The sequence below is a fragment of the Cetorhinus maximus genome, chromosome 3 (genome assembly GCF_964194155.1).
Source record: "Cetorhinus maximus chromosome 3, sCetMax3.hap1.1, whole genome shotgun sequence".
NCBI lineage: Eukaryota > Metazoa > Chordata > Chondrichthyes > Lamniformes > Cetorhinidae > Cetorhinus > Cetorhinus maximus.
In genome coordinates this window covers 144,566,623-144,589,860 of record NC_135881.1, presented here as the reverse complement: position 1 = coordinate 144,589,860, position 23,238 = coordinate 144,566,623, and the positions used below count along the sequence as shown (strand labels likewise).

Sequence of the window (23,238 nt, the reverse complement as noted above, 5' to 3'; positions counted from 1 at the left end):
TTATTCGTCAGACTCCTTGCATTAAAATAAATGCCATCCAACCTTGCCAAACTCCATTTTGCCTTAGCTGGCCGATCATTTCTGAGCCTTCTAGACTCACTTGCTCTCTCTTCTAATTTTGGCTGTACCCTAACCCTTGCTGAACCTCCTCTCAGGACCCCACGACCCCCTGCCAAGTTAGTTTAAACCCTCCCCAACAGCACTAGCAAACGTCCCCACAAGGATGTTGGTCCCGTTCCATTTCAGGTGCAATCCGTCCACCTTGTCCAGGTCCCACTGCCCCCTGAAACGGCCCCAATGTCCCAGGAATCTAAAGCCCTCCCTCCTGCACCATCTCTCCAGCCACGCATTCATCTGGACTAACCTCCTATTTCTAAACTCAGAACAATGCTTCCCTTGTCAGCAGTTTTGATGACAATCTCCAAGTTGGGTTTGAGAGAACAAGCTCAGAGGGAAATAGGTTTGAGTGAAGCAAGTGAAGAAATTGCTACGGTTGACATTACGCTGGAAGCCCTTAGTTAAAAGATCAGGCAGACATAAGAGACCTGAGGGAGGGGTCCAGGTGGAACAGGAATTTTGAAGACAGGAAAAAAGGGTCTGCTATGCATGGGGATGTCTCCTAGCCAAAAATGTGCGGAGGCAAAGGCAGCAGAAAAAGAACTCAGCATCATGGCGAGCTCAAAACTGACATCCTGGAGAAAGCGTTTCTTCTTGATGCAGTGATCTGGCAGGGTCTGCAGGACTGAAATCATGGAGACTCCCAGTTAAATGAAATCCTGCTCCCTCCAACTCACTGGCCATGTAACGGGCAGGTAGAGGCTCTGCTCTTTAGAAGTGCCTACAAAAACTTATATTTAGTAGGTTGAAACTCAGTGCATTCAAGTCCAATATTACTTCCGAGGATTTTTAACCCTACTATGCTTATGGGCTACATCTTCCGGTCGGCGAGCAGAGAGCGGGGTCCACTCGCTGACACGTAAAATGACGCGGGGTAACGTCGGGCGTGCCTCCCGACGTCACCCCGTGTCATTTAGATTCTCAGTTCGGTGGGAGCGGAGCCAAATCAGCTGCGCACCCGCCAAACTGTCAAAGGCCTATTAAGGCCATTAAAAAAGTAATTAAATTGATTAATGGACCTGCCCGTCCAACCTTAAGGTTGGTGAGCAGACCGGGAGCTCAGGCGGCCTTCTGAAAAAACATGAAACCTCATCCACAGGCGGGATGAGGTTTCATGAGGGATTTAAAATGTTTATAAAATGTTGAAATAAAAGAAATTGACATGTCCCAGCTCATGTGACAGTGTCACATAAGAGGACATGTCAGGAATTTTTCTTCTCATCTTTGCTGACTGTTTGAAACCTGAGCCGATCTCCCTGAGGCAGCACTTTGCCTCAGGGAGATCTGTGCGCATGCGTGAAAGAGCACACTCCCGGCTCAGGGGACCCCGCCTGCACAGGGAGTGCATAGCAGTTCCTGGCACACGTCACGCTAGGCGGGCCTTAATTGGCCTGCCCACATAAAATGGCGGTGCGACCCCGATCAGGGGCACCGACCGGGAATGCACCATCTTGCGCCCGCTCCCGTACAACCCCCCCGCAATGGGGGGAAGATCCTGCCCTATGTTAAACTTTCTAGATCTGTATGTTTAGTGAGTTCTTAAAGAGTATATGAAGTTTTGTTTTCATTTTAATGAAACTTTCATGTCTTGTCCAACTCATTGCAATAGGACTCCTCTAAAAATGCTTCATTGAACATTTAGAAATCACGTGATGTTTTTAATGGTATTTTATTCAAGAAACGTATTTGCAGCCCAAGAGCTAAATTGCAGTATGAATTAGATTTAAAATTTCATATGAAGTTCATATATTAGTCCTAGTCTGCGATATTCTAAGGGTAATGAATCAGTTGCCCAAAAGAAATATTGCCATAGGTGAAACAAGTTGGCAAGTTAAAGAACGTGGAATCCAGATTTTTATTAAAATGACACTAATGAGTTTTAATTCAATAATATTAAAAATTGAGATAAAATATTTTTAGCAGAACTTATTACAGCACCAAAAGGTTTCCCTGGTGTTACAATAAGTAGGTCACAGATGCTGATGAATTTAATAGTGAATAAAAATGAATTAATCCACTAATAAATAGCAACTAAATTATTTATGCTATTATAAAATCTGTTTTAAAAGGCTGTAAGTATTATCATTTTTAATGCCATAACTTAGCTTGATACAAATAGTAATGGAGATATATAATTTGTGTATAAATTATAACAATGAAATATATTTTGAAAATAAACTATTATTTATCCTTGAGCTTGCTGAAGGTTCTTTTTGGCTGTCTATTTTCTTTTCTTCTTTTGAATGCACTTTTAATTTGACATGTACCCTACACGCATCTAATTTCTGCGGGGCAGTTGGCTGCACCTCTATGGGCACATCTCCAGTACCTGCCTTGCCCATGCAGTAGGAATATCCTGCTTCTGTCCACTGTGGAGAATAGCTAAGTCTTCCTCAGACACTAATTTAAGAGGGCTCAACCAGATATTTTAAATAAAGCCTCACTCAACAATTGTCTGTCCAAGACCTGCCCAGGATAGCCCATCTCGCAGCCAGTACGCTTCAGTTGACTCAGTGTAATGGATTCTGCATTGTGCTATGTCCCAAATCAGCCTGGAAAGCAGGGGGTCCTGGATTAGGAGGCCGGAAAGTATGGGGAACAGCAGAGATCCAGCGCAAGTGTGGTCCCTGTGATTTTTAGTAAGTTGTACCATTCTCCCACAGAGAATATGGCAAAATCCCTGTGAACCATTAATGTTCGCTACATTTTACAAGAAAAATGGAGTAATGAAGTACCTCCACTATTGTTTGTACCAAACTATCCTGCAATTTAAAAAAAACTGGTAAAATCCTACAACCTTCTGAAACAAGATTCTTGTAATAGCACAACATAAATAATTTAGTTGCTAGTAATGGATGAAATTTTGTTTATCCATGATTAGACTTGTCAATGTTTTTGTCTGTTTCTCGTAGCAATTAGGGAAACATTTTGATTTTGTGTTCAATTCTATAAGTATTTATTCAAATTACTCATTTTAAACATATTACAAAATGAAAGGCCATGGGAAACAAAATATCAAGGGGAAAATCAATCATGGGTAATAGCAAAGATTTTTATACACGCATCAAGAAAAAGAAACTGGTAAAGCAGGAGGTGGTCCATTAAAACAGATTAATTTATTTCTTTTCAGTAAAAGATAGATGACATTGCATAATCTTTAAATAACTATGTTGCTTCACAATGTGAAAGGAAAGTATGATACAAGAGACACTAACAAAGGTAGAGAAGCAAAGGAACCTTTCAGTTCGGTTAGTTTATCCATTTGAATTTTCCTTGTTAGAATTAAACTAATTGTTTATTACTGTAAATTAATGAAGCAAGGCAAATTGCCATGTCCAATGCTTTCAATTTAATGAAATTATAAGAAATTAAGAAGAAAATTTTAATGGTTTAATTTCCTCAGGGTTTCTTCCACTCTATTGACTGCTGAATCAATTGATATGGTTAAAAGGGAGATACTTAATTATGGGACATGGGTATTAGGGAATATGAAGAAATAGCTGGGAATCTGCAATAAGGGCTGGAATTTCACTCCCAAGGCATGTAGCGCATGTCGAGGAAGTATTCAGGCTCGCCGCACCTTTCTCCAGAGAAAATGCCCCTTCAGACCTGATTTTTAGTCCAAGGTGGTGGGAGATGTGCCTGACACTGCTGGAAGCAGATCGGAGGCAGCACAGAGGCTGCCGAATGCCAAGATGGGCTATTTAAAAGGCCCACCTCAGTTCTCAGGGACTTCAGCCCATTTGTTTCCATAAATTTTAGGTCTTCTATCCCTCACCCTCACAACCTATCAGCACTCCCATCCGTTTCCTATGCCACCTCCATGACCTCATCTCAACTCAAGCTAACCCATGCGCCCCTCACACCCCCATGTCCTCTTATAGCCCCCATGCCAACATAATGTCAACTCATGCCAGCCCATGACCCCCAGCCACCACCCTTTGCTCTTGCACCCTCCATGCCAACTCATCCAGTATCTGCCATGGGCAAATATCAGGAGCCATGATGAGATTAAATAAAATAAAGATCTAAATATTTATTACAGCCTTTACTATATTTTTTTAAAAACTCCCATTCATGAAAGCTCATTCAAAGCTTTTAAATACCCTCAAGTACTTAATTTCTTTAAAAGTAGACTTGTACTGATAACACCACATCAAAGACAGCTAATCCTTCACTAACACCTTGGAGCTGTCAATCAAACTGTAAACTAAGGACTACCAGCTGAGATAATTGTAGGTTGTGGAAAGCAGCCAAGCATTAATAATGGCATTATGATAGCCCTTGGGAAAATGTCAACAAACAGCTATTCTAATTGCTAGAACAGATTTTTTCAACTCTCACTGACACAGGCAGACTGTTTTTTCTTTAATTTTAAAGGGCTGTGGATTTAATAACTTGTCAGTTTGACAGTTCTACAGCCCTTATCCACCCTTTATGAATATTTACATCTACACTAAAAAGTTGTGACTCCAACACGGCGGGTTGAAACGGAGTTTAAATGGCCCTGCTGAGTTTGAGTTTCCCTCATGTGTGAGTCACATCCCACCCCCTTTCTCCAACTGGTGAAAATGGGATCTGTCAGAAATGGGGGTTCGACTTCCAAATCTTGGTTCTTCCCACCATTGTTAAAGATCTGTAGAGTCTCAACCACTCATGAAAACCTGGACAAAAATGTTAGAGCTGTCATAGCAAAATGATGAACTAGGTCTATTGGAACAAAATTGCCTTTTTCTGTTCCACATGCAGTAACATATTCACTTACAAGTGCAATGTTTCTCAAGCTTTACAGGATATAACATGGGCTGACAGTAGCACTTTTAAGAAAAAAACTAACATATAACTTTTACAGTTCCAAAGTGTTTCAAAGCTAATAAACTTCTTTTGAAATGTAGTCACTGTTGTTTTACAGACAAATGTGGCAGTCAATTTGTATAGCTAGACTTCACAAACAACAATGTTATAATTTGTTTTGGGGGTATTGGCTGAGGGATAAATGTTGGCTGGGACACAGGGTGACAGGCCTTTCATGCTCTTTTTCGAATGGTGCCATGGGATCTTTTATGTCCACCTGATATGGTAGACATGTTCTTAGTTTAACATCTCATCTGTAGCATTCCCTCAGTACTACACTGATGTCCCATCCTAGATTATATAATCAAGCCTTGCAGTAGAACTTGGGCTTGTAACATTCTGACTTTGCTGAGAGTGCTATCAACTGAACCATATTGATAGTCACAGGACAAAGATAAAGCTCAGAGGTTACATCTGCATTTAAAACTTAAACTATGCAATATGTTGACAATCAACATTTACCAGAACAGTTGACAAGATTTCCCATTCTTTCTTTCTCTCTCTTTCGCCAGGATCTATAACCTTCAACCATTCTATTTCTTCTTCAGTTCTCTGTCCAAAGGCAGGCCCAACCTACAGCATCACAATCTCCACCCACGGGTGGGGCAAGGAGACAGGTGCCGAATCCACCCCAGCCCAGCTGGAAGGGGATTGTTCCCATGCTGTTGGTACCAATCAAATCCACACCAGCCATCCAGCCAACTGAGCCCACCTGCCCCCAATGGGTCCGAGTTGCTGCGACAACATACACTTTTACATGCTTGTTATAGCCTGGAGCTATGGATATTGGTAGTAGAGGCTACAATTTCTTTCACATAGCTGACCAGGAATCTCTCCTGCTTTCACTGCCTGCGATTGGCGCATGTTGGAAGGATTTACAAGTTGTTACTCAACCTGTTTAGCCATGTTATGAACATGTCTTCCTTCACTGTCAAGTCCTGAAATGGGACTTGAACCCTGAGTTTGTTGCTCAGAGGGAGGGACGTTACCACTGCATCCCAAGACCTCCTTTCAAACATCAGTAAATAATTCTAAATTGTAGAACTTGATCTTTGTTTGCTTAATATCTCCATTACCATTTAATCTCCTTACGTGGGTACCTGGGCCAGTGAACATCTGAGCCCAGATTTTCATATGAGCTTGGGAAAGCTCGACATGCATACTATTGCGGCTTCCAAAATGCACATCCGAGCCATGTGTGGCTTTGCCTATTTTTTTTTTTCCACACTGCAGTCGGGTTCATAGTGCATTTTGCAAGCCGTATTGGAGTGCATGAGGTGGGGTGGAGGGCAGGGGGGGGCAGAGGTGGGCCAGTTGGAAAGCACATCTCGGTTCTCCAAAACAGCAGTTCAGCTCCTAACATCACATCCCATGCCACCCCCTTCCCCCTCAGATCACCCATTATACCCCATGCCATCTCAGATCGCCCATTCCACCTCCATGCCCTCTTATCCTCCACCCAACCTATGCCACCATAAGCCCCCTCAGAATGCCCATGCAACCCTATTCCCCCTTGTATCACCTATTCCACCAATATGCCTCCTCACCCCTCTACCCTCCACCCATCTTCACGCCCCTCTGATCCACCATGCCATGAGTGCAACCTCCATTGCCGCCATGTAACCTCTATAACCACTCAACCAGTATGCAGGATGTACAGTCCTCAATAGCAATGGGAATTATTTATAATCATTGGAAAGAAAATAAATCTATAACAATCTAACCAAACTCTGAATTCAAACAACTATCATTGATAATTCTCCAGTGCAAAAACCACTCCCGTGCAAAAAGAAACCCTTTAAGTTTAGTGAGAGGGAGGAACTGAAAGAAATCAGTATTAGCAGGGAAATGGTGTTGGGGAAATTGATGGGATTGAAGGCAGATAAATACCCGGGGTCTGATAATCTACATCTCAGAGTACTTAAGGAAGTGGCCCTAGAAATAGTGGATGCATTGGTGGTCATCTTCCGAGATTCTATAGGCTCTGGAACAGTTCCTACAGATTGGAGGATAGCTATGTAACCCCACTATTTAAAAAGGGAGCCAGAGAGAAAACAGGGAATTATAGACCAGTCAGCCTGATGTCGGTAGTGGGGAAAATTCTAGAGTCTATTATAAAAGATTTAATAGCTGAGCACGTGGAAAACAGTGGCAGAATCGGACAGAGTCAGCATGGATTTATGGAAGGGAAATCATGCTTGATAAATCTACTGAAATTTTTCGAGGATGTAATAGTAGAGTTGCTGAGGGGGAGCCAGTGGATGTGGTTTATTTGGACTTTCAGAAGGCTTTCGACAAAGTCCCACATAAGAGATTGGCGTGTAAAATTAAAGCGCATGGGATTGGGGGTATTGTATTGAGATGGATAGAAAACTGGTTGGCAGACAGGAAACAAAGAGTAGGAATAAACGGGTCTTTATCCGAATGGCAGGCAGTGACTAGTGGGGTACCGCAGGGATCGGTGCTGGGACCCCAGTTATTCACAATATATATTAATGATTTAGATGAGGGAATTAAATGTAATATCTCCAAATTTGCAGATGACACAAAGCTGGGTGGGAGGGTGAGCTGTGAGGAGGATGCAGAGATGCTTGAGTTTGATTTGGACAAGCTGAGTGAGTGGGCAAATGCATGGCAGATGCAGTATAATGTGGATAAATGTGAGGTTATCCATTTTGGTAGCAAAAGCAGAAAGGCAGATTATTATCTGAATGGCTATAAATTGAGAGAGGGGAATGTGCAATGAGACCTGGGTATCTTTGTACACCAGTCGCTAAAGGTAAGCATGCAGGTGCAGCAGGCAGTAAAGAAGGCAAATGGTATGTTGGCCTTCATAGCCAGAGGATTCGAGTACAGGAACAGGGGTGTCTTGCTGCAATTGTACAGGGCCTTGATGAGATCACACCTGGAATATTGTGTGCAGTTTTGGTCTCCTTATCTGAGGAAGGATGTTCTTGCTATAGAGGGAGTGCAGCAAAGGTTTACCCGACTGATTCCTGGGATGCCAGGATTGACATATGAGGAGAGATTGAGTCGATTAGGATTATATTCACTGGAGTTCAGAAGAATGAGGGGGGACCTCACAGAAACCTATAAAATTCTAACAGGACTAGACAGGGTAGATGCAGGATGTTCCCAATGGTGGGGGAGTCCAGAACCAGGGGTCACAGTCTGAGGATATGGGGTAGACCATTTAGGACTGAGATGAGGAGAAATTTCTTCACCCAGAGAGTGGTGAGCCTGTGGAATTCATTACCACAGAAAGTAGTTGAGACCAAAACATTGTATGTTCTCAAGAAGGAGTTAGATATAGCTCTTGGGGCGAAAGGGATCAAAGGGTATGGAGAGAAAGTAGGAGCAAGCTATTGAGTTGGATGATCAGCCATGATCATAATGAATGGTGGAGCAGGCTCGAAGGGCTGAATGGCCTACTCCTGTTCCTACTTACTATGTTTCTATGTTTAATTCCTAGTAGGTTTGTAAATAAACAAGAAACTACATCAAAGGCATATAATTTTATTATGAGCTGTTAAACGTTTGAATTGTTCTTGGATCAATAGACCGTCAGCAGAGTTGAAACCAGTTTGGGTTTTGAAACCCAGCCAAGCATTCATAATAACTGTAGCTTTCATAACATAAACTTCCAGTTCCATTGCCTGAATCTGACAGAACAGAATGATATCCCATTTCCATCTCAAAGAAGAGTGCCTCTCAATCAATGGGGTTGAGCAGGTGCAGAGAATTTTTCTATCTTTCAATAGCAGTGTTTTTAACAGCGAGAACTGTCAGTCGATTTAAACCACAACACAAAACATGACATCAGAGGCTGACAGCACAATGGTTCCACATTTCTAATGCATTATGCCACTTTTGACAATTGAAAAGTGTTGTAATACATGACAACATTTACACAATGCTGGTCAGTGTAATGGAAAACTTACCTCTGCATAGCATACCCCTATGATGAATCACTGCATTAAAACACTTCTACATTACAATGCAGCACCTAATAATGACATTCGAAGGTGTCAAAACATTTTACATCCACCTTTCAACATGTTCAAAACTCCATAGCAGGCTTTCCCTAGTGGTCACAAACTCTTCAAAGAGATGCATTTTTTTTAGGTCTTGCAAAACCCATACCAGCACATGGAAGTAGTGTGCGGGAGGAAATATAAGTTTCCTGCGGTTCTCACAATGGGGACCACAACTTCTGAAAAGGTGCATGTGTGCTTTACAGCCAAAGCCTTACCAACCAGCCAAAAGGCCTCAGAAAAAATGGTGTAGGGTCAGGGAGGCACACAAAAATTGTTCTTTCCAACAAAAAAACTAAGTTCAATGTTTCATGACCCAATTCACATCTCCATTGGAAGACGAAAGTCTGCCCCATTTTCAAAAATTAATGGCTGTGTTCCATGTATGCCTAAAGGCTAAGTTTGAACTACCTCACAGCCATTTAGTACGTCTTTAATTCTTAACATTTACTTGCCACATCACTATGCAATCTTACACTTATACTTTTCAACTTTGTCTTATTTTTGACCATGATAGACGTGTGCATATCACTTCTGTCACACTGGAACATTTAAATGGAGCTTATAAAGTAGAGGATGGAAATGGCCACATCAGAGACCTCTATCTGAAGGAGCACAACATCAGGACCCACTTGGTGATTAACCCAAAGGTAAGTGTTAATTAATTGTCCTCCTCTCCTCTTTATGGTAGAATTCTTGAAATCATCTTTTTCAAAACCATGGACTTCGACCACACATGACCATCAATTTCTGGCAATATGGCACTCAAAGCTCTGTTCTATTTGCACTTACAATTTTTATTTATTTGTTTATGCTGTTTGCATTTTATGAGCCTAGAGGTTTGAGAAGTGCTTTACTTAACATTGTTGCCTCATTGATGTACAAATCTTAAATCAAAGTACCAGGATATGTTAACATCAGAAGCTGGAGATTGTTGGAGGCGATGATCTCAAATTTTTGTGTGACCCCTGAGGTTCCATGAAACCCACAAAGAGAATGGTTGGACAGATTTGTTGTGAATTGTATTCCTTGTGGAATTTTCTTTCAGTGAAGTAAAAATGTAATTGATACAATTATTGGCTTCCAAAATTCAATCTATTGTTGTTACAATCACGAGGTTTCTAAGATTGTTAATTAGTTTGAGGTAAAAGAAAGGGGTCTTGAGATCTGTTCTGACGCTTGTCTGACAGCAAGCTTGGGTGGTTAAAGATTAAAGGGGGCCCAGATTGTTTTACTGGGAAGCACGTGCAAGATATTTACACTTGAAGACAATGGCAGCAGCCTGTGTACTAACAGTGGATAGACTGAGTCTCTAAAGTCACAGAAAAGTGTTGAGGATGTCGGGTTGGAAACAGTTATGCTTTAATCTGTCCATTTACTTCCTAGATAAAAGAGAGGATAGCTAATCAGCAGTTCTACCTGATGCAAGGACCACATGATTCAAATTGCCATGATGATTGGCTTTGAAATAGGAAGAGTACAGAGAAAGCCATTGTGAAAGCCCGCTTCATTGGCACCCCATCCACAAACATTCACCCCCTCCACCACCAATGTACAGTAGCAGCAGTGTGTACCATTACTGCAGAAACACACCAAGCCCCCTTAGACAGTACCTTCCAAACCTAGGACCACTACCATCTAGAAAGACAAGGGAAACATACATGGTAACACCACTAGCTGAAGTTCCCCTCCAAGCCACTCACCATCCTGACTTGGAAATATATTGCCGTTCCTTCACTGTTGTTGGGTCAAAATCCTGGAACTCCCTCCCTAACAGCACTGTGGGTGTACCGATACCACATGGACTGCAGCGGTTCAAGAAAGTAGCTCACTACGATCTTCTCAAGGGCAATTAGGGTTGGACAATAAAGGTTGGCCTAGCCAGCGAAGCCCACACCCATTGAATGAATTTTTAAAAATTGGGTTACAAGCTGCCCTAAAATACCACTGAATATCACTAACAGTTAGTCTGCCAGGATACAGAAGAGGGAGAGCAGCTATGGGCAGCAAGGCACTGTTGTTCATCATGCAGGAATGTGTGTGGGAGTTTGTGCTTGGATTGAAAAGACCAAATTCATGAAGAATTAAAACAATGCTGCAAGATTCACCTAGCTTGCCCTAGAAGAAGAATCCCCAGGGGAAAAAACTTCTGAAAAAAACTATGGAAGACAGTTGAGATTAATAGTTCCCAGGCTGGAAAAGGAAAAGATTGGAAGTAAATCCTTGGGAGCTAAGGATCATTTTGGAATGATTCTGGGAGAATTGACTGTCTACTTAAAGGACAGTTTATGGCATGCGTGCGGTGTGTTTCTTCTGTTGTGCTAAAAATTAAGTTGCCTCCAAAAGTAGTGTTTAATCATTGTGCTTTTAATCTGGTATTACAGTAAAAGCCTTAAACCAAAATCTTGCCATGTTATCCTTTCAGCTATTAATTGGAAGTTTGAATTCTTTCTCCACGGGGATTGTAACATTGGCTAAATTGAAAGCTTAAATTATTTTTTAAATTCTTTCACGGGATGTGGGCGTTGCTGGCTAGGCTAGCATTTATGGCCATCCCTAATTACTCTTGAGCAGGTGGTGATGAGCCACCTTCTCGAACTGCTGCAGTCCATGTGGTGTAGATGTTAGATCGGAGTTCCAAGATTTTGATCCAAAAGAATCTAGAATGTTGTTTTAAATTTAGTTGCAGAGAAAGTAACTTTCATTTCTTGTGATATTTTCTGTTATACAGAACACTCATATACAATATCAGAACATTTTGGGTTGAAGTCCTATTCCAGAGGTTTGAGCATAAAATTTAGACTGACACTCCAGTGCAGTACTGAGGAAGTGCTGCATTGTCAGAGGTGCTGTCTTTCGAATGAGACGTTAGAGCTTGGCCTCATGTGAACATATAAGATTCTATGGCATTGTTGAAAGAAGAGCAGGGGTGTTCTTTCTTAACCCACATCACTAAAAGGTCATTTATCTCATTGCTGTTTGAGGAACTTTGCTGTGCACACATTGGCTACCATGTTTCCTACATTGCAACAGTGGCTAGACTGGCTGTACTTCATTGGATATAGAGCACTTTAGGAGATTCAGGGTCATGAAAGATACTATATAATTACAAATTAGTCAGTCTTGAAGCATTTACAAAAGTTCAGGGGAACAGGAATCTAGCAAAGGAACAGTGGACATGGAAACACAAAAATCCATTCCAGCTCAGGGAGTAACAAACCATCTAAGACATGCTAGAGTGCTGTGCCAGTTTTCAGTACAAATTAGTACAATAAGGAATGCTTTTAAAGTTGAGCTGTACAAAGTGAAAAAGGCGAACCAAGAACAACCAATTACCAGAGTTGGACTTCCTAAAGCTCCTGTTATGCCCACCAACCATATTTGCTTGCCATGTGACACCTCCAAGTAATGACTGAGGATGCCTGTCTAAAAGGTCTGTGGGTCATCCTGAGGCTAGTTACATAACTGTGCTATCAGCTGTAAGGATACATGCAACAATCTCTTGCATAAGGACAGTTTTGCCTGTGGTGGATGGTAACTAATACCAGGACTATTAACTTTCCTGCCTCTGCCTCCTTTCATGTGAGAATATGGATTACCTGCAATATCAATGTGTTGGCTACATGTTTGTTAAATAGGTAATGAATAGATGGGTTGAGAAGAAAACTGATACTGCTCCTCATATCTTTTCTGAGGCCCAAGGTAGAGTTGCATAAGTGGCTCTTGTGTTGCTGTGAAGGGTGACATCTGGGAAGTTCAGATCAAATGCAACATTCCCAAGATTGCAGAAATGATTTTCAAAGATTGGAAAATCACCTCCAAAGCAGTGAAAGCACACTCTCAGAACAAGTTTTGAAAGCAAAATTCTTTCAGGAAAGAAAGCACACATCAGATCACAGTATTTAAAGTCTTTCTTTCCTGTCTATTGCTCAGCTCTGTTAAACCCCACTTGTGGTCCCTGACCAGCTCCACGGAGTCTGGGAACCATGTGCCCACAGAATTAAAGCCAGAATCCTGAGTGAAAAGAGCAGCTAATGAGCACTTTGCATATTTAAGTGGCAAACTCGCCTATCCACAAGGCTTTCCTGCGTGCTGAAAAACACATTCAGGTTAAAGGCTGAAGTTGACAGGTTCCTGCTGGCTTCCTGACATGCTTACAGTTTTTAAAATCTTCTGTTTGTGAGCAAAGGTGACTCATGGCAAAGATGAAAGAACATGAAAAGTGAAAGTTAATAATTATTGTTTGTAACAGTTTGATTTTGAGAAAGAGTGCTGGTAACGAGATTTCTTTGAGGTGGGTGTGCCCCTGTAGAGATCACTTTAATAACGTGTATTTGAAATGTGAGTTAATGCAAGCTGTAGAATATCTTTGTTATGTGCCCTGTAGGAAGCACTGATGTTAGTATCTTTGTTTTAAAATTTATAGGTGGAGAAACGTAGCCCTCAACACCATTACAGACATCGACACACTGCAGATGGAGCCAAGATGAGAGCTTCTGTCCGTATGACCAGATACCTAGAATCCTGGGGAGCAGCCAAACCCTTTGCACATTTACACCATCGAGACAGTATGACAACTGAAAATGGCAAAATCAACACTGTTGTAAGGACAAGCTGGTGTATTTTTTGAGAGGTTTTTCTATAAGTTTTACTATCCTTGAAAGCTTATTACAGTACATAGTCAGAAAATATCTGTTACAAGAAAACCATAAGTTTCATTTGTGAACGTATTTATTGACCACGGCACCATGAATGTGTTGCATATGTATATTTAGTTATATTGTGGAATGAACCTATGCAAAATTGTAGTAGTTCTTACATGGTTTGTGGAGATGCATCCATGACATCAAGAGTAACAACTTGAGTAGAGGGTCAGCTAGCTCAGTTGGCTGGTTTGTGATGCAGAGTGATACCAAGAGCGCAGGTTCAATTCCCATACTGGCTGAGGTCATTCATGAAGGCCCCACCTTCTCAACCTTGCCCCTCGCCTGAAGTGTGGTGAACCCCAGGTTAAGCTCACCACCAGTTGTTGCTGTCTAATGAGAGACCAGCCTTTGGTCCTCTGGGACTAAGGCGACTTTCACTTTCAGCAACTTAAGTCAGGCTTGTACGAGAGCTCAACGGTTACAGAGAATTTGAACAATTACTGGAAAGGAGCTTGGGCTGAAATTTTTTTACGGAGGCTGTGGCCACTCCCCACCCTCCACCAGCTCAAAAGTCTATCCCTGCAACATGAAGCAAGTTCAAATTCATCTCAATACAATTCACATTGGTAACAGGCACAAGTTTAAAACTATCTATAATTCAGCATTACTCTGCACCAAATTGACCTTCTTGTTCAGAGAAGCCACAGAATGTGGGAGACCTACAATATCGTACCAAGGCAGTACATGTTTGATGAGAATCCAGGCATATTGTTGGAATGGAACAGAAGACACTTGCATTCATATCTCACTTATGTTGTCCCTGGCCTGTGGTGCTTGATGCTGACAATGTAAAAAAACTTGAAAACCAATTCATTCTTCAGCATCACTTTCTCTCAGGCACTTAATGCTGGACAGTTATGGCATAACATCAGCAGTTTTCTAGATTAATCCACATTATTTATATGTTGTTTAAAATTATAGCGACAGCTATGGATTGGTGATGGTGTAAAAGGTCTCTAGTACTTTATACAACCCTCTTAAGCCACATGAGTGCTTTATGGGTGCTATTGAATGCTGAATTGCAAAGTGCATCTCTGCAATCCATAATTTGTAGCTGCAGTTATAATACTACTCTAAATTAAATGGAAAAGACTGAAATCTATGAGAGGTTATTGTGATGTGGCTTCTCTGGAATAATGTTCTATCCTCTTAAATCAGATGTCAGCAATTGAATAATTGTGCAGCACTGAGTCATGATTATAAGTTTTGCAGAGTATCTGAAAAATTGTAGAACAAAAGAAGATACCTCACCTTAGTTAGAAGCTAATTAAAATACTATGCATGGTATTTTACACTCACCTGCTGAGAATGGGCTGGCATGCATGAGGGGCATAAAATCAAGTGGCATAGCAGGGGCATCGTGCCTATCACTAGCAGTCTCTGCTTGTTTTTTACCAACAGCATGGGAAACGTTGGCTGGCCTGCCCTTAAATGACTGATTAATGTCCATTTAACAGGCTCCACCCATGGCTGCTGGTATTTTACAAGTGGCAAGGAGATGCCCAGCCACGAGGTGGGCCACCAGATAAAACCTAGGCGGGGTCCTTCCTGTTCAGACAACCTGTACCCAGCGGAGGTCCCACCCCCACCCCACCGCCTCACACCCATGTGCACCCCACTCCCTGCCCTCCCAAACCCGGGCCTCTACTCCCCCTCACCAGGCCTACCACACTGGCCCCAATGAACACTGCCATCCCCCACCCCTGACCTGCCAACTTATCGGAGTGTCTGGCTCCAGGGACACTCATTATTGGGAACTGACTGCTGTCCTAGCAGTGGTCATCGCTCCCAGTGGCCCTACTAGGGCCAGAGAGCTGCAGCCATTTGATTGGCTGGCAGCTCTCGGAGGTGGGACTTCCTCCCAGATGGGGGCAGAAATCTCAAACCTGAGCTAATTAACAGGCCAATGGCTATAAAATTGACTTAGGGCTTCTTGGCCAAGCAGAGGCAGGCTTGTCTCTGTTTTTTAGTTTCAGGCTTTGGGTCTACTGCCTCTACGTAAAATTCCATCCTAGGGCTGAATTTTCCGTGTGGGCATGGGAAATAGAAGTCAGGACCATTTCTGGTCCTAAACCTGGCCCTGAGAGGAAACAGAAACGGACCCTGAGTTTCAAGGGGACGATCACTTAATTGATATGAATAAATGGAGACAGGCGTGGCAGCAATTAATTCCCACTAGGATCTAGAAACTAGAGTTTTCATTTCCACGATGTTTCAAAAGAGCCAGAGGCCTTGAACCTGTGCCGTGACACCACTTCTTTTTCAGATGTCGACTTGGAGCTGATGCTGGAGGCCACGGGGAAGAGGGGGTAGATTCTCTTCCTGGAAGGTGGCAGAAGGAGGCCATCTACACAGATCAAGCAGGTATGGATGGACATTGCTGTCACTATCAGCGACAAAAGTATGGTGAGAAGAGCCTGGACCTAGTGCAGGAAAAAGTCCAAATACATTATGCAACCTAGCAAGGTGAATGCTGACTCCTCAACCCTCAGGACAGACAACTGGGAATTCACCCGGCAACAGACACATCAGTTGTGGAGTCTCAGGGCACATGCTACTCCTGAACATGGGTAGGGTGTATGCACAGATCACTTACTGACCCCTCAAAATGGCTCAAAGCCATATTGCTCCTGATGACCTGCCAGCACTGAAATGCTCACTCTCCAATGAATTGAACAGCTGCCATTAGCCATAGAGGACTGCAGTGCCATTTTTCATTCTCTTTTGTCCTTAAAGGAGAAACAATAACATAATGCCTGGAAGAGGGCGCAAACAGGTGCAGAGAAACCCTGGCTTCAGATTGTCACATGAATGAAGGAGGAAGCGATGGAAATAGCCAGGATCACAGACCATGAGCAAGTTGACCTTGGTGAAATGGGTACTCATGGTAGAGATGGTAATTACAGAGGGCAATGCGTTCATCAAGACAGTGCATTGCTCTCCATCTCGTTCAATTACAACCCGAACACTGAGATGCATTGTGAAGCCTCTGCACTGCAAAGGCTTCTGCTCTCCATGGCTCACATTTATGAGCTTGTCTTGTCTCACCTACATGGTGCAGACATCAACCCAAGGACAGCTTCTCATTCACCATCACTGGGCCAAGAGGAATTGCAATGATCTGAAGAAGCACCATCACACCTTATACACTCACCTTGGTGGCTCCTCATCTGCATTTTGATAGGATAACACTGCATGAGTAGCATGGCACTAGTTTGGAGGAGGAGTTGCAAGAGTCAGAGGCAGCTGGGGGCAGTTCCACTCAAATGAGGCAAGATAGACACAACTCTGCTCAGCTGGCCACAGTTGCAGGGCCTCAGGAGTCACTGGAAAAGTGGTTCTACCTAGACCAACAGCAACAAATATGTTACCACACCAGAGTTCCCTGAGGTATTTGCAAGATTATGGGCATAGAATAGAGAAGTCCATCCAGCTCGTGTGCACCATCATGGCGTAGGGCTTTGGATGCATGAATTCACTGAGAGGGTGGCCAATCTCATGAAGGGCCTTAGGCAGCAGCATTGGGTTGTCGCAACCATATAAAATGCATTTCCTTAAAGTGGTCCATGAGCTAAGAATTTATGTGTGAGCTAAGAGTTTGTATGTGTATGTAGCCCCTTTTTACTTTATAGATGGTTCATTTTAAAAATAGCCCAGCAGACAAGCTTTTGTCTTAAACAAGATAGGTTAGTTTATTACAAAAAATACTGCTGCAGGTTATTTAAATATAAGTGATAAAGTTATTAACTAAAATACAATTACATAGATTGGAATGTAGATAAAGATATGATACTTAATTTGAGATTTCAAATCAATCCCTGTGAGACATTGTTGGGGGCCCGATTCTCGAATTCCTTCTTTCCCAAGTGAAGGAGCTGAAACTTGAGGTTTGGTTTAGTAGCTGCGATGTATTCTGCAGTCGACCATTTGGAATTTTTCCTTTACAGGTGGACTCAGCAGGTCAGCAGGCTTTTGGGAGAGAGAGGTTTCCTATTCCTTGCTAATACTGCAGTTACAGCACTTGCAGATTGCCTGGACTCTTTTAGCAGATGAGCAGTTGATTTCTTAATACTTTCCTCTTTGTTCTCTCTTGGCCAAGAACACTCTCTGATGATTTTTCTCACAGTTCTTCCTGGGGTTCTGCACACAAAATCACAGTTCTCAGCCGGACTTTATACCATTCCAAAACTTAAAATGCCTGCTATCCCAAACTAATGAACCTTGCTTTTGTTTTAGGTATTGGGTCAGTCCCAGTGTGGGGGGCATAGTCCCACCCATTGTCTTTTTAGCCAAGGTAATTAACCTTTTAAACGTCTCCATCATTAACTTGAATGGTTCCCATTCTCCCAGGTTTGAGGAGATAGGAAAGGGCTATTCACACCTCCAGGGAAGCCACATGAGTTTCTGTTTACCCTTATGGAAATCTGAATTGAAGTTCAAATGTCTCCACATGTCTGGGTCTGTCTACTTGCAATCCGCTTGGAGCCTTCTAGAGCTTGACCACGTTGCAGTTTTAAAAAGCCAGGTGACTTTTGGCTGCCATAATTAAGGTTTCTTGTGTCCATTTAAAAGGAAGTTAAGCTTTTTTAAAAATACTATAATATCATAACTACGGGCCGGATTTTGCCCTTGGCGGGGGTGCTCGGTGGGGTCGAGCAGGGGGAAGCTGACCGCCGCCAGCGATTGGCACTGCACCGCGATATTATGTGGGTGGGCCAATCAAGGCCAGTCCAGCGTGGAACGTGAGCAGCAACGCTCAGCTCTGCCTGTGCGGGTGGGGGGAGGAGGGCGAGCGGGCCTGGAGGGAACTTCGTGCTTGCGCGCGAAAGAGCACTTCAATCTCCCTGAGGCACGGAGCTGCCTCGGAGAATGAAGCGCTGTTTAAAAAAAGTAATGAACAAAATAAATATGTCATAAAACATGTCCCCTCACGTGACCCTGTCTCATGAGCAGAGACATGTTTTTAATTCAAGTGTGAAATTTTTATTTTATTTTTAATTGCTTTAGGAAACCTCATCCTGCTCGTGGATGAGGTTTTCTAAAAAGTACAAAAGCCACCATAAGGTTAGTTGGGCAGTGTAAATTTGAATGTAATTACCTTTTTAATGGTCTTAATAGGCCTTTTAATTGTTGACGGGAGCGCTGTCGACTCTGGCGCCCGCCCGCCAAACGAGATATCAGGGGGCTAGACAATGACGTTGGGACGCTTGCCCGACGTCATCGCACGTCATTTTACGCATGGCCGGGTTGGGCGCATGCCCACCCGTCCACCGAACTCAATATTCTGCCCTACACGTTCATGTCAGAGTACATGCAGGAATTACTCACTAAAATACACAGGATGCTTGCCCCATGCTGGACCAGGCCACCTCCCTGTACAGCCATGGCACTTAAATGATCTGCACCCTCTCCCTCCACCTCCTCTTCCTCCATCACTACAACGTCCTGCTCTTCCTCTTCCTCCAATGAGCTGTCTCTTTCCAGGACCTCACTGTCCTCAAGCTCCAAATTCTCTGGAGGGCCATGTTATGAAGAATGCAGCAGAGTACCACAATGAGCAAGACACTTGCAGCAGTGTATTGCAGGGTGCCACCTGACCAGTCCAGACACCAGAACCACATCTTGAGAATCTTGATGGCCTACTCAAAGGTTGTCCTAGTAAGCAGATGGCTTTGGTTGTATTGCCTCTGCACCTCTGTCTGGGGCTGTTGTAGGAATCCTTAGCCATCTCTTCAGGGATATCCCTTGTCCAACCACAGACTTTAGGGGCTGCAGTCAAAAGCTGCAGCCACCTGGATTGGCGGAGGATAAAGAAGTCAGGCAGCTGCCAGGAAAGTGAGCGCACTCATAGAGGCTCTTGTTGTGGTTGCAGACCAGCTGAACATTGAGGAAGTGAAAGCCCTTCCTGTAGATGAATCCCACTGGCTAGTCACTGAGTGCTTTGATGGTCACATGGGCCTATGATGATGCTCTGCACCTAGAGGAACATAGCAATGGCAGGGAAACCTACTGCCCTCTGTGACTGTGAGACTGGCTCAGTTGTGAATTGAATGTTCTGTCTAGCTCCCACAAACAGGGCATCAGTGACCTCTGAAATGCACTGCTGTTCTGCCGTTTTCAAGATTCCACAAGGTCCGCAGCTGATCCTTGGAAGGAGTCAGAAGCAAAGAAGTTGAAGACTATGATGACCTTGATGGCTACTGGCAGAGCATAATGAGCAGTACTGCAAGGTAAGAAGTTTTCAGGATGAGATCACGGATCTCTATGACCATCTGCTTGGAGAGACACAGTCTCTTGTGGCACTTGTTCTTTGTCATCTCCAAATAGCTCCCTCTTCACTAGTGGATTCTGTGCTGAGAGTATGGCCTCCATGTCCTTCCTGCCCCTTGTCCCTCTCTCCTGCCACCCTGATGCCCAGGGCTGTGCTCTTTCTGTGAAGGGTGTTGCCCTCATCGCTACTGAACCCAAAATCTGAGAGCTATTCCCCCATTGCCAGCTGCTGCCTTTCTTGTGATCAAGTAGCTGTCCAATTGTCCTTGGCATCCTTGCCCTCTGTTCTGTGGTCCCGTGATACCAGGTGGGTGAGGACCCTCTGCACTGTCTATGTGCTTACCACTCATTCTCCGCTCCACCTGCACTTTACCAAGCACCTATTTGTCAATGGCCAAATCCCCCGCTGTGCCATTCGCTCTTTTATAGGGCTCAGCTAATTCCCTGGCATGGCTCCTGACTGGCTCCCCACTGTGTACCTGCCTCCCTTCACCTGGTCTGCCCCAGACAAGCAGTGCAGCTCATGTGATCCCATGAAAATCACAACATCCCCTTGCCACATTCCTCTCCCCACCCCCCACTCACCGCAGCCCCACCGCACCCCATTGATCCATTGACGAGCTATAAAGGAGCTCCTTACTAGCTTAATTGACCTATATCAAGAGTTGGATGGGATTGCGATTTTGCTTTCCCCTGCACACCTTGGTCAACATGGCCAGCGCTGGGAATGGTGTCAGGAATGCCGGCCAGTGCCAGTATTTTAGAGTCTCGCCTCACTCCATGCCTGCCCCCAGTGGGACCTGAAAAGTCCCAGAGCCTGAATTTAAATTTTGCTGCTACATTACTCAGGTTTAGCATATCCTCCAACCTCCTGAGAAGAATACAATGAGAGAAATACTAGCTTTAGAAAACAATATTGATAAGCTTTTGTCAGAAATTTACTCGTATCACCTTGAAATTAATATTTTAAAAGTGCAGGATGATGTTTAAGTAAAAAGATCTGTCTAGGTCCGTTTGTCTTTTCTTAAAAATTCTGTTTCTCTTCTGGAAAGCTACAAATAATATAAGATGAAATGACTTTCAACCTACTGATGAACTGAAACTATAAATATATGAGTGTGCCGCTTCATTTTGGTAACAGCAGGCATCTATTCATGCTGTGCTGTGAAGCAATGAGATGTGCACTTTCACTTATGAATCCTAGACAAGAAGCTTCTGGTTTTGTTTAAAGGATTGCAGGTTATGTATGGAAAATTAGTAGCTTCACAGTATATTGTCTGCCTGCTTCTCACTTAGGAATTAATGCACAGCATGGGGCTGTGGGTTTGGGGGCAGAGGGAGAGTGAAGTCTAAATTTAAAAATAAGAAGGACAAAATAATACTAATTCCAAGTGAATTCAGGACCAAAGACAAGTTTCTGTATATATGGCTACAGACAAGAATCATTGCAAAATAAAGCTATCCATGCAAGACTGACAAATAAAAGCCAAAATTCCAAGAATTCCACTTCGACAGTAGAGGTGCAATGGAGAAGGACTCCTGTCTGCCATCATCCATCGCTGTAAAGCCTGTCCCAAATCATGAAGATGAGATTATTTAAATACTACAGGCTAGTGGTCCACACCTGTACAGATGCTGCTTAATATCTACCAGGAAATTTGAAGAGGAGCTATGCAGGATCAGTGGTGGGAGCGAGATCCAGAAAAGACCAAAGGTAAAATGCTAGCATTTTTTGTTAACTGTGGATACAAAATTGGCTGAAAAATAGGAAGCAGAGAGTAATGGTCAATGGATATTTTTCGAGTTGGAGGAAAATTTGTAGTGGAGTTCCCCACGGTTCGGTATTGGGACCCTTGCTTTTCCTGATACATATTAATGATCTAGATCTTGGTGTGCAGGGGACAATTTCGAAGTTTGCAGATGAAACAAAGCTTGGGAGTGTTGTAAACTGCAAGGACAGTGTAGAACTTCAAAAGGCCATAGACAAATTGGTGCAGTGGGCAGATAGGTGGCAGATGAAGTTCAATGTGGAGAAGTGTGAGATGATGCATTTTGGTAGGAAGAACATGGAGAGGCAATATAAAATAAGGGGTGACATTTTGAAGCGGGTGCAGGAGTAGAAAGACCTGGATGTTTATGTGCATAGATCATTGAAGGTGACAGGACAGGTGGAGAGAGCAGTTAATAAAGCATACAGTATCCTGAGCTTTATTAATAGAGGCATAAAGTACAAAAGCAGGGAGGTTATGCTGAATTTATATGAGACTGCAGTTAGACCGCAGCTGGAGTATTGTGTACAGTTATGGGCGCCATATTATAGGAAGGATGTGAACACCTTGGAGAGAGTGCAGAAGAGGTTTACAAGAATGGTTCCGGGGATGAGAAACTTCAGTTACAAAGATAGATTGGAGAGGTTGGGTCTCTTCTCCTTGGAGAGAAGAAGGCTAAAAGGGACTTGATAGAGATGTTCAAAATCATGAGGGGGCTGGACAGAGTAGATAGAGAGATGTTCCCGCTCGTAAAAGGATCAAGAATGAGAAGGCACAGATTCAAAGTGATTTGCAAAAGAAGCAAATGTGATGTGAGAAACAACGTTTTCACACAATGAGTGGTTCGGGTCTGGAATGCACTGCCTGGAAGTGTGGTGGAGACAGGTTCCATCCAGGCATTCAAGAGGGCATCAGATGGTTATTTGAATAGAAACAATGTGCAGGGGTATGGGGAAAAGGCAGGGCAATGGCACTAGGTCATAATGTTTATTTGGAGGGCCAGTGCAGACACGATGGACTGAATGGCCTCCTTCTGTACTGTTAAAATTTAGTGATTCCAATGGTGCAAGTGGCTATTTTTAATGAGGTAATTTACCCACTCTGGGATTGTTTACCCTTCATCAATACAGTCCTGGAGCCTTTGCTAATCCCAAAATGGAAGTCATGCCAGCTCTCAGCCGATGAAAGCTCTGTTGGACCCAATGGAATTACAATCGATGGACTTCAGGTGGTCCTGAACTCCCACAGATATGCTCTCAAGACATAGGGGCAGGTAGTCAGCTCACCCACCTCTTCCCCAATGGAATTTGAGACTTTGTTGAAATGGAGTGATAAAACAACGGATCTGGGTTCTGCCGCAAATTTCAGCCCCATAAAGCTGAGAATGTTTAAAAACACAGTGAAACATTGTCAATTGTCTGACAACACCATGAAATGGTGTGTTTTCTTACTGTTTTGACTTTTTTCCAGATAACAATGATCAAATAA

General features: G+C 43.2%; 1 protein-coding gene across 1 annotated transcript in view; it reads left to right on the top strand.

The window, feature by feature from the left end:
- The window catches only part of adcy2b (adenylate cyclase 2b (brain)), a 905,909-nt gene that overhangs the window by 727,150 nt on the left and 155,521 nt on the right, over positions 1-23,238 (top strand). Inside the window, exons 10-11 of the mRNA XM_078539078.1 lie at positions 9,523-9,655; positions 13,432-13,608. Of these exons, the coding sequence (XP_078395204.1) occupies positions 9,523-9,655; positions 13,432-13,608 (310 nt within the window). The remainder of the gene's footprint in view (positions 1-9,522; positions 9,656-13,431; positions 13,609-23,238) is intronic.